We start from the raw sequence: 12,916 nt of genomic DNA, 5'->3' as shown, positions 1-12,916 counted from the left end.
CATGGTTTACCAATGACTGATGCCAGTCTTTAGCAATCAAAGCAGCAAAAAAGCCATTCCATGTTTTTATTTTTATTTTTATTTTGTAGATTTGACATGTCTAGAAAAAGTTAACGTAACATTTTAGTCAACTTTCTTTGGTCTTTTCCACTTTTGAACCAACAATTGCACTCCTTCCATCAAAGTGACACTCACCATTGGAAGTCCTTGAGAGAGATAAAGCAGTATTGCATTTAACACCTGCTAATTGGTTAACTATACTCAGACATGGCTGTCAGTTTGATTTTTAAAAATAACAAAARCTGGCCAAAAGATCAGTTGACCTGCCTCAAACCTTTGTTTTCTCTTAAACAGCTGTGATACAAACCCTAAAACAAGTCGGCTGTTTGATGTTATCTCTCTGTTTCAGATGCAGTCAGAGTTCACATTGACTTTGATTTTTTTTTCTTCTTCTTCTTTTCCTCAGGACAACTATACATTTGCTCAGCCAGGCATTCAGAGGAAAGTCAAGGCCCTGGAGGAGCTGGTCAGCAGGATTGATGGTGAGTTATCTGCCTGCTTTTACCCATCCTTTCACCATCCATCCAGTTCTTTTTGTTGTCAAAGCTTCCATTCCCTCTTTATTTCTGATTACTTTTTCAGTTTTCTGTCAGTTCTTCTGTTTTTTTATTCATTTATTTATTTTTGTGTGTGTGTGTGTGTGTGTTTGTCATTCGTTTAATATTCTGTCCTCAATTGTCTGGGGAGGAAAATACAGATAAAATCACAATTGTCAGATTAATTTTACTTTGAGATGTGTTAAATTACGAGAARACTCTGTTATTAGTTAGCTGAGTTTTCTCTTTTGTATTTTTAAATACATCAAGCAATAAAATGTGTGAGCAATCGTGTCTTATGTGCAACATATTTCTAAGAATTTTGGGATTTTATGATCTGTTCTAATGGTTTGATATAAACTTTTTTACTTAGGGCTGGACAGTTTATCTAAAATTTATCATTATTGCGATAACAGCCTGTGAAATAAGCATATTGCAAAAAAAATTGCATTAACTGCAATAAATGGTTGGCTCAAAAGTGTGCATATATGCAGTTTGGCTCTCAGACGGAAGCTTGAAGTTATTCCACCAATCAAATGGAGACTTTTATTTGGAATTATGGAGTAGAAATGATTAGTGATTAATGTTTTTTTCTCTCTGAACCCAGAACTGAAAGACATCAACACAGAGGCTCTGAGTAAAAATATCAGAGCTGAGCTTTAAATGGGTCCTATTACGCAAAATTCACTTTTTAAAGGTTTTTTTTACTCAACTTTGGGTATGTAATTCTTTAAAAAAACAGTTCCAGGACCAAAAACAATGCACCCAGGGGCATATTTACTGTAAGTAAATGTATTTTTAATGTATATTAACGACAAGTTTTATACTTCGGTCATTTTGTGATGTCACAAGCCGTACGACAACCCACCGGAACCAGCGTTTAGCCCCTTACCCAACAACCCCCGGGTGAAACTCCACCTCCTCAGTATAAAAAGCCATCATGATATTTGTTGTGTAATGTGCAGCTCATTTCACAACAAGTCTCCAATAGGGCAATGGGTAGAGTGTTGGACCAGAGAGTGGGAGACCAGGGTTCAAGACCGGCATGGACACAATTTAATTATTTATATATTTTTGTTTGTTATGAACACGTTTTCTCATGTACCTCTATTGTTTAGCTTATTAAAGCCTTGTTAAAACCTATTTGTTCGAGTTTCTGAGGTATTTTGACCGCTGCTGCTCCCTGCTCTGGTAACAGCATGCAGAGTGAGCGCAGAGCAGAGGAGGGGGAGAAAGAAAATAGAAGCTGCGACCACGACTCTGCCTCTGGGTCTCATATGGTTGTACAACGGAGCTTCTGCCATGCTAACGTAAACACTGGCTTTGGAGGGCGGAGTTAATGTCAACAGATTTTTGGAGGGCGTTACCAACAGAGCTCATTAACATAAACAGTTCTTCTGAACGGAAGTCAGAGCAGGCAGAACTAGAAAATGGGAAATTTTATTATCTGAGAATTATTTTGTGCATTAAATTGAATGAACATGGTCTGGATAGCCCACAGACATACCATAAACATTTCTAGGACCCATAATTGGTCTCCTTTAAGTCCTGCATTGTAAACAGACCATTTTTTCATTATTTATTCTCACAGTTGAACTCCTCAGGACTTTTGTCAGATTGTAATTACACGACACTATTATCGCTTTGAAGTTATTTTCTTTCTGCTCGGCTGTGTGGAATCATGTGCGCGGGTGAGTAATAGTAGTTCAGAGGTGAGGCCCGCTGAGGTCGAAGAGATAATGCGTGCACACACACGGAGTGGATTCATACCCAGCTCAGTAACATTTCTCATATACATCACACTCTGCTAATTACCAAAGCTGTTTTTCCTTCATCTCATTGTCTATTTTTATTTTCCTCAAAAAAGCTTGTCAGAAACTCTGGCTCTAACCTCGTCACCTTAAACATGTGAGGCATATGCAGCCGTACATGATGCATTGTGCAAAACGAGGTCTTATCACAGCAAGCTTTTGTACAGTGGTCATGTTCTCAGCTGACCTTGATGCTGTCCCACTCTCCTGTCACCCGCTCTGTCAGCCAGAGGGTGAGGAGGAATCACCCGCTGCATTTAAATGGATGCAGGAGAACCTGTGTGTGTGTGTGTGCAGGAGAATGAATGTCAGCCAAAGTTAGTGCGTGTWTGCAGGTCTGCCCGACACACACGCACCTCCACCCTGAGATTTTTTAGACATTACCCGCAGGAGCTGTACGTCCACATCAGTCAGAGACGACACGTGTGGACTTCACCCTGCCAGGTCCGTCAAAGAAACAAAACAACCAAAGCAGGTGCYGTCGGTGACCGGAGCGTGTAATCATCCAGAGAATACACACGGTGTGTGTCGRCTAATGAGGTTTGCAGCTATGCTCTCGGTTATGCTTGCTTTGTTGTTGCTCAGCTTTTCCAACCTATTTCAGGATGTGAAGTTTTAGATCCAGAGGAAAACTTTTACAACCACATTATGTATTTTATTACCTTTTTCAATAAATTCTTCTTTCAACATCTGCAGCATCTCACAACACCCCTGGAATGACATAAAAAATGATCTACCATTTTTACTGGATCTGCTTCCATAAAAGCCCTGTCATCACAGCCGGGGCAGAGACATTTTATCCCACGCTAGCTTGACATTACCAGCTCTAATGAGATCACAGATACCTCTTATCTCGAATTACAGGATTGTTTTTCGCCCTGCTGTCGACATAGCATCTGTTCTGGGAAYAATAGCCTCTCATCTCTTCCAAAATTACCTATCAGCACTTATCAGATGCAGGGTTATTCACAGTCCTGCGTGTTTTGATAAAATGTGAGGGTCTGTCTTCTAATAGCAAGAGGATTATTGGTGGACTTACAGGAAGTGGGCCAATATTGGTTTCTTTATTTTTCAACAAATTGAAATAATCTGTAACATTAGTTCTTACTTATATATTAAAAATACACTTGATAGTCATTTATTTGTAAAGCTATCTGATAAAAGTTGATTTTTATCGGAGTTATTAGCTAAGAAAAGAAGGTCTGCTGATATATTTTAGATATCTGAATGACATCATTTGAACATTAACATGGATCAGAGCCTTTGGAGTTGCATTTTTGTTGACACAACTATTAATAAGCCCAATTATTAAAAACTCAGGACTGATTGAGTTGAAACGACCTCCAATCTTAGTGTTTTCAGTGCATTTTGAGACCACTCTCACCAGCGTTTAGCACCATTTGAATGCATCATGTGGGATTTATTGGGAGATCTGAACGAGGTTACTTCATTCATGTAGTGGAAAAGTTGTATTAAACCAAATACTAGGTTCTCTGAGACTTAAAGTAGACATATGATGCTTTTAAATCTTCTTTTTCACATCAAAATCCTTCATTTGGGGTCTATATAAAGTGGAACTGCAGTGCTTTGGTCTGAATTCCTCCTTATTGTAACTCCACAAGCCCCGCCCCTTTTCTGATGTGTTTGTCAGATCAACTCATTTTGAGGCTGTCTCCTTAAATCCAAGTGAGGCCCTTCATGTCCCGCCCCACTCCAGCTTCCAGACAGGTCTTTTCCAGTTTGATAGAGGGGTTTACGACTATATAGTAGAACAGAAACATTTTATTTACAAATTAATTAAAATATGTCAACAAGGGAAGACTTCATCCAGCCTTACATGTTGAAGCCRGAGTCTGAAACAGAACCAGAGGAGAATGAAGACCACCCACCAAATTGTAGTTGGTAAGTTCAGACCTTGTAGAAGTAGACGTTCTGCTGAAAACCGTGTTTCCATCAACGTTTTTTTTAATGCACATTTTGAAGTATCACATCAGAAAAGGTGAATGGAAATGGCACGATTCGAAAAAACTTCCTCTAATTCGCATAAAAGTTGATATGTTTGCTTGAAGTGTTTTTTTGTTTTTTCGAAAAAGAGTTAACGCGCAACAGGAGAGATGGAAACACATTTGCCGAATCATTTCTGACGTAGCGAACATTCACCTCACATGGTTGATCAGCTGTTCTCGCTGTCTGAACGGTGCCGATACCAGAGCGACTGCAGCTGGACCCTCCTCCCGCTGTTGGCGTATTCTCAATTATTCCCGTAACGTGAAGAGAATTACATTTCATTCTCTACGTCTCCAGACAGCAGTAACATCGTCAGAACTAGTTGATATGACAATAATTACAACTTTCCTGATAGTAGCAACACGTACCTGAAAACTTCTCTCCATTGTCCTGAGATGCGACTTTTACTTCCTGTTTACTACACGCATGCGTCGACTTAAATTGATTCGCTTCAAGCCAGTTGGTGAAAACACGTCTGAATCACATTTCCTCGTTTTTTTCTTTTTTGCGAAATTTTAAAAATTCGCTCAAAATTTGAATTAAAATCGGATGGAAACACGGCTAGTGTGACGTTCACAAATCTTCATAGGAAATAGAGATAACTGAACGAGATGAAAAATATCACCCCAACAGAATATAAAGATGTCTGCGCAGCATCGGGAGAAACTGAATTCAACTTATTCAAGTACACAACAAAATGTATTTAATGGCTAAAAACATGGATTTTGYTAATATGTCAACTTTAAATCTGTTTCTTCCCCAACATTTGTCAGAAGAAGAAAAATATTCTGACAATCAAAGAAATGAATTTTTATGAAGTGTTCATATTAACTTCATTACTTTTTTCTCGTTTTTTGACACAAAATCACTAAAATTCYAGACTTTAATAAAAAGCACTTGTCTTCATATCAAACCCAAGCGTGTAGTTTTGCTTTAGGTTTTTTCCTCATTGCTGATATATGAAATCTTTTACTTTAAATGTCTTAATTTCNGTAATTATCTACTTGTACTAATAACGCCAACTCCCATTAGCCTTGTTCAACACTGGCAAATGGACCTCTTCAAAAGACAACAGTCACTTTGTCTGCATGTAACGTTTCTCTGATCTCTTTATCTCTCTTTTATCTCCGTCTCTGTATTTGTTGCATGCAAGTGTGTTAATACAAGTTAATCAACATGAAAATTGCCCCAAGGTGAATTTATCTATGCTAATGTGAGGGTGCGTTTGGAGCATGCTTGCTGAGCCTGCTTCTGAACAGAATGTTGGTAATTATTGCATTATAATGAGTTTAATAGCTTCAATAAGTTTTTAATGGTTTGAGAAAAGTTAATCTTTTCACCAGATGACAACAGTAGGCCTGTATTTTATATGCATGACATTTGATCTGTGTATGCTCTATTTGTAACTTCAGCAAGATATGTTTTTTATGCGGGATGTTTTTCAAATCTGGCCCTTTCTTTCAAAGCTTCACCCTGAGGTCCACTCTGGTCTCTTTTAACCTGACCTGAGGTCAGTTACACATTTTTTTTCCTCTGTCCTCCCACACAGTCTTCCACAGCCTTCAGAAATCATCCTTTGCTCTACACACCGAGTTCTTCGTGTTCCTTTATGTATTTCAAGAGATTAACAGATGTCTCATCTGTATTTTTTTGTTTTTTATTTATTATCTTGATGCTGTAAAGGTTGTGTAACAGCAATATCACTTATTTTTTTGGTTTAAACAAAAAATAGGACACACAAAATACCATTAAAGTTGCTTGTTATATTTTCCTCTTCTTACAAACCCACCCATATAAATGTGACCTTATTTTTCGTGTTTACTTGTGAAGTTTACACTTATTTTAATTTTTTTTAACACAGGCCTGTCAACATGTGTGTACACACGTTTTGCATCAAGCAGAGCACAGAGGTATTGAAGAACTGTTGAAAAATGGCCAATTAGAAAAAAGTCATCTGTCATACTTGGCTCTTCCCAACATATCAAATGCAAAACAAATATTTTCACATCTTTCTCTGTCAATAACAATAGATCTCCATCTTTATCGTCTAGCTTATCTGGCCACTCCACGAAGGAATCTCATTTCAGCCACTTGTATCGGGGATCCTGTTCGCTCCGTCTTGATAAAAACCTCATGAACACAGATGAAAGCTGGAACGCAGACAGACCTGTAAAATCGAGATCTTTGCTTTTCTACTCAACTCTTTCTTTACCACAACTAACCAAAGCAACGCCCTTATTACTAAGAACAAGGTCGGGATTTGTCACCAATAGATTCTAATGGGCTACGTTCACATTGCAGGTCGTAATGCTCAATTCTGATTTTTTTTGCAAAAATCTATATATTTTTAAGTGAACGTTAATGCGACCCCTGTCTGACTCCAGTGTTAACTGTCCACAACCCTGATGCGACCCGCATTCACAGAAGATAACGTGACCTCACATTTAACTGTTTACAAATGTAGCTAAACCTGGATGCTACATGTTAGCATGTCGATTCTGACGTTGTGCAGTCAGAGCCGATTAAATAATTATCTGACATGTCTGTTTAGTTCAGTGTTTAGTTCTGAACTTGCCCCTGACTGGATGCTCCGCTGCAACTTTTGGAACAAAGCAACGTGCCAAAAGAAAAGTTGATCGATTGAGTAACTTTAGTATCGATACGGTCCATGATCGTCATTGGACGTTACTATCATATGTTAGCACAAATTCTCAGTCATCCAGGATGTGGAAAATTAAAAGAACAAAGATGAAACTACTGAACTACTGTTCTGTAGCTGAAGACCATAGATTCTTGTAAATGTTGCACAGTGAAACAGCAGATTACACGTGTCCAGGTTGTCAAATTAGCTTATGTTTTTGCTGAACATTCGCCTGACCAACCGAAGCAATCTTAGGTCATAACGTGGCTCCCATGGGTTTGTAATCCTCTCAACAACCCCCTAATCACTCCCAGAAAGGGTAAACCAGGACTCGTCAGACAACATGACCTTTTTATTTTTCTCAGTGTCAAGAAAGATAAGAGCTGATGACATGTTTATACCATATTATAAAACCCAGGTCATATTGGCCCTGCAACTGTCTGCATGGTTTTATGGCTCAAACTGGTCTACTGATGTTAGCTGACATCTTCATCACAACAGTATTAATAAACATAACTCCTCTTCCCTCTTCATCCTGAGAAGGTTTGTATAACAAATAAATACACAATATAATTTAGTTATTCACTTATTAACATGAAGATTTTACTGCAGTTTAAAACCCTAATGCTTAAAGGCGATATCTTACTGGTCTGTTGAAGGCCAAATCAAAATTGTGAGAAAATTGCAGTCTCATTGAATTTTGAGCATCTAGGTAACCACTGAGCTATGTGACCACATTTTCTTTAGGCAGTGTTTGAACCTCACAGCCTACTTTTGTCTGCAAGGCTTACAAAACTGCATTCTAGGCCGTGCAGATTTATTTTGTCCATCTCCACCCACATCATACCCACCTTGACCCACTTTGTACCCATCCAGGCAGCCGCCGTATGTATATGATTCAACACACAAAAGCTTTAGTACATTGTTGAGATAATGTAAGCAGGTTTGAATTACATTTGTAAACCTATTCAGGATCTTCCTCAGAAAACTTGCTAAGCTCAGTGGTAGGCCGTTTGGCAGCCCACTGGCGGCCCATTGTGTTTTTGCTAAAAGTTGACAGGAAATAAAAGAAATTGATGTAATGTAATTGTGTTATAATACAACATTGTTGACAGTTTTGATAATATTGCTAAATATCTCAGTAGCTGTGTCTTAATTTAGGGGTTGCAGCCCAYGTAGTATGCATAGCTCAGCCACTTAAGTCACTGCCTCGTGCCATAGCCTGTCTCAATTCGTAGGCGCTTACGTATACTCACTCATATTGGGCGGCTGTTGCAAAGTGGTTAAGGGGAGTCGGTGGGTTGCTGGTTCGATCCCCTSTTCCATCCATCTAAGTCATTGCGGCCTTTGGAAAGACACTGCACCTGCTTTGCACCACCACTAACAGGCAGGTTGGTGGTCTGAGGGCTTGGTGGCGCCGGTGCGTGCCAGCCTTGTTTGTCAGTGTGCCCCAAGTCAGCTGTGGCTACAGTGTAGCTTACCACCAWCACTGTGTGAATGGGTGAATGACTGAAGTGTGAAGTGCTCTGGAGTCCAACSGGACTTGATGAAGTGTTGTAAAAGTTAGCCATTTACCATGTGGCCTACATAACCCTTCAAACACAGGCTGCATCTGAATATCCTACGCTGCTGAAAAAAATCCCGGGATTCATTGCACCATGAGCAAACTAAACAGAAAAACGAATTTTGTAAATTTATCACAGACCAAAATATTTGTTTTTAAATGTATGTTTTGTTTAGCAACTTAGCTGATGAAATTTGTGCTGCAATGAGATGTTAAATAAAATGCAGTTACAAGCACTAGCTACGTTTACATGGACATAAGTAATCGGATTAAACGGCCGTTCGGAATAAAAATGCATCATGTAAACAGCCCGTTCGGATTATTCTGATCTGATTGAGCTCGATCCGAATGGATTTTTAATCCGAATGAGAGGGGTGTGGCTTATGCCGATTGATAATCGGAATCACGTGCATGTAAATACTTAATCTGATCATCTTATTCTGATTGTGGGAAACTGACCTGAGTGCGCATGTCTTCTGACTTTATCCACCCGGTTCTGCTCTTTAGAGGAGGTGGGGCAACAGCGCTCCAGCTGCGCTGCACCGCGCAGAACTTTTCCTCCACGCTCTCTTAACAGATAAAAAGGGAGACAAACAGCAGACGTTGCTTCGCAAAAAATACAAAAAAATAAATACAAAAAAAAAAAAACACGTATTGCTTCATCTGCAGCTCAACCGAGGAGTAACAATGTCTCTGCTGTTACGAAAAGCTGACACGGGTGCGTCCTGAGCGCACAGAAGAGATTTGTTTACGTTTGTAACGTGGAAGTAGAGCTGAAAGTTTACAACACTACACATATCTGGACTTTTATTCTGAATAAAAGTCCGGTGCATGTAAACACTTGTCATGATCTGATTGTGTCCATGTAAACAGTACATTCGGATTATTTAATCCGAATACATTTCAGTCCGATCAAAAAAATTTGTGCGTGTAAACATAGTTAGTGATACTGGAGCTAAACCCAAATTATTAATGTTTTTTATTTATTTAATTGTAATTTTTTAAATAATACAGAGTTTTGTGTCGTTAAACTGTGAAAAGACAACTGAGGGCACGTGATAAGACCTATCACTGTTGTAACGGACCAGCTGGTCACGCAATCATCCATAGACTAGACCACCTCATTTCACAGCTGTTTATGCAGCCAACACTGGCAGCCTGTGGCCCACWTATATAATAAACTTTATTTTAAAAAGGCACAATGTAATACTTAAACATAAATGTCACCATTTGATGTGCTGTACCAGATTATAGCGTAAGCTAATTTGCATCTGCAGTCCCTTGACAAGTTGCAAAAATGAATATACAATGCAATAATAAAATAAAACTGAAAATATAACTACAACATAACATTTAGTCTGTTTGATTGGCATGCTGTTTGGGTATGATTACTTTTGGRGAAGTTTATGATAATGTGGTTTTGGTGACAAATGTCAAAGATGTTCAGTTCTAGCCTAAAAATAACATAAAACGGGCCAAAGACTCAGCTGTAATTACACGTTTCATCGTGCATAGTGTGAAGTCAGTTGGAATCGGCCTCATCAGCAGAGTCCTGAGAGCCGCTCGCTCCTCAGCCTCCAACCTCCTACTGTCCACCAGCCGCRGGCGACGGTCCGCTGCAGAGAGCCAGCACTGTTCTCTGTTCTAAGCTTTAGCCAGCACCAGGCAGGAGGACAGTACTCATCAGTCAATCATCGTCTATTAGAGCTGTCATCCTCAGCCTCCCCCAGCCCTGATAACAACCCCACTCAGCATGCTCAGCACTGTGCCAGCTAACAGCAGCTCATGAGTAATAAGGTTCAACTTTTACAACTTCTGCTCAGCTCTTTTTCCCCCCTTCTTTTTCGACTAATTTGCAATTTTTTTTCATCCCCATTTCTGCGATAATGTCTCATAACAAACAACTGCAACGCTCATAATGCGCCCCTCTTCCTTTCTGTTTGTTGAAGTTGCTAATATTAGGAAAAGCAAGTTCATTAGTGTAATTTAACATTGTCTAAAGTTGTTCCGCTCCCTTCCCCTCTGTTTGGCAGCCAGCTAAGATCCGTCACCGTGATGCATGCACCGTTAATGAGCTTCCCTTGTTTATGCTTTTACAGCAGCATGTGATAATTAAACTGCGGAGAGGAGTGTGAAATAATAGCTTTGTGTTTACTTTGCGCCCTGCTCATGTGCTGCTGGAGTGTGTGTATAATTGTTGAACACTCAGACTAGAGCAGATAGGTGTCACTCAGGTGCTTCTTGTTTGTGAAAGTAATAATGTGTGTTGTCTCAGAAATATCTTGCACGGTGTTTTGCCAATAAATGAGTGATTAAAGCTGTAGTTTGCAGAGCGTACGTGTGTGCTTGTCAGTCAGTCCTGATTAAAAGGACAGAGTGTGTTCGAGCAGGATGTGGTACTTCCTCCCTAACTGGCTTTTCTCATAGATTCCCTGACAGCTCCATAATTACAGCTCTATTAAGAGATGTGTGTGYGTGTGTGTGTGAGAGAGAAGCAGAATGAGTGTCGGGTTTGATGACTATGAAATGAGGAGTCGCTGAATACTGAGTGGTATTTTTTTTAAATCTTTTGTTATGTAAAGAAGCATAAAGCAAAACATTTATCAAGAACAGAGAAAGGAACAAAGGCGGTACTTCTCGGTGTCACAGCCCCGCTYGCTGCCAGTTTTCAGCTGACATATTTGCCTCTTATCCCGTCCTCCCGGCGTGAGTTCTGCCAGCATGGCRTGACACTGACACTGACGTCTGAACCCCACGCTGGGACCATATTGAGGCTGAGTGATGCAACATGTGGTCATCTCTCTGTGTGGTTTGTTTAGCAGCAAGGCCTAATTAGAACCCGTCATAAAAACCTTCATTTGTATATTTTTATTGCTTTAAATTTCTCCTGTAGTTGCTCATTACAGTTGAACCACTCTTGATTATGTTGAGTAAACATGCCATGTTTTATGATGGGAATATTTACATTTGTAAAATTATGTCCGATATACACCCGGTAAGCATTTTTTTTAAGCGCTCATTGTACTGAAAGGTGCAGATCAAACAAGATCTTATTTAATACACTGCCTGGTCAAAAAAAAAAGTCACCACCTGTGTTTAACTAAGCAAATAGGTGCGAGCTTTCTATTGGATAATTACTGCATTATCTTTCAGCTGCAACAAGTTATTTAACCCAACTGGTGCAATGAGTTGCTTCTCATTTCTTAAACAACGATATTGAAAGACACACCCTGTGGTCGTGGAAAAGACATCAGTCTGTTTGAGAAGGGTCAAATCACTGGCATCAAGCAGAGAAAACATCTAAGGAGATTGCAAAAGCTACTAAAATTGGGTTAAGAACTGTCCAATGCATTATTAAAAACTGGAAGGATGGTGGGGATAGGCATGGGACGGTATGAAATTATGACGGTATGATAACCTTGGGCAAAAATATCACGGTTTCGCGGTATGATGGTATTATGATTACAGCTCTAAAATTTTTGTTTTGAAATTTGTATTTAAAAACAAAAAGCAAATAACTCTTTATTATTATTCAACTTTAACTATCTTTGGAAGCTGTTTTTAGATCTCAGAGGTGTTATTCTGAAGTTTTATTTACCTGTGTGCTTATGAATGAATACTTATGAATTTTAGCACCTAATTCAATTAGATTATCCTGATAGTTTACATCTAATAGGATAACTGATTTTCTGTTGCTTTATTAGTTAAGACAAATCAGTGTATACTGCACAAGTCTTTCTATTGAAGTAATGTATCACATAGGAGGTTTTTATTGTGTTTTAACTTTCAAAAGAAACAAATTGCACACAGAAACAAGAAATCACAACTATGAACGCGTGTTTATGAAACGCACGTTCAGCTAACGAGCTGCTCGGCTAAAGGAGGCATTCAGTTTTATCGCATTTCACTTAAAACTTATCAAATACACAATCCAACAACTCTAACAGTTTTGCAGACAAGCTGTGACCAGTGCATTAAGCCACAGCAACATGGTGATATGTTTCACAATCTGAKGCTAACGTTAGCKTGTTCATTTCAAGGTAACATAAGTTTACGTGGACCTGCGATCATGTTAGAAGCCTCCACGGTCCACATTGCTGTTGTCTTTACGGCATCCTACGTATTTTCATATAGCTGGATTTATTATTTTAGACAGGGAAAAAGGCTGGGGAACTTTTTTTTTCTTTTCTTTTTTTTAGGGTCAGGTACCTGTGAGTTTTTTTTGTATCACTTCAGTAGAAAACGAAACCAAATATTAGTTTATTTAGTTTATTTATTTCTTCATCATCAGTGACTT

The 12,916-nt window shown here is 39.1% G+C and overlaps 1 protein-coding gene across 1 annotated transcript in view; it reads left to right on the top strand.

The window, feature by feature from the left end:
• tbc1d22a (TBC1 domain family, member 22a) overlaps positions 1-12,916 on the top strand; it is a gene marked incomplete in the record, with an annotated part of 186,046 nt that overhangs the window by 103,640 nt on the left and 69,490 nt on the right. Inside the window, 1 exon segment of the mRNA XM_014018835.1 lies at positions 467-542. Coding sequence (XP_013874289.1) covers positions 467-542 — 76 coding nt within the window.

The sequence above is a fragment of the Austrofundulus limnaeus genome, unplaced genomic scaffold (genome assembly GCF_001266775.1).
Source record: "Austrofundulus limnaeus strain Quisiro unplaced genomic scaffold, Austrofundulus_limnaeus-1.0 Scaffold204, whole genome shotgun sequence".
NCBI lineage: Eukaryota > Metazoa > Chordata > Actinopteri > Cyprinodontiformes > Rivulidae > Austrofundulus > Austrofundulus limnaeus.
Note: the sequence above shows the minus strand (reverse complement) of the source record. Positions and strands in the feature narration are given on the sequence as shown.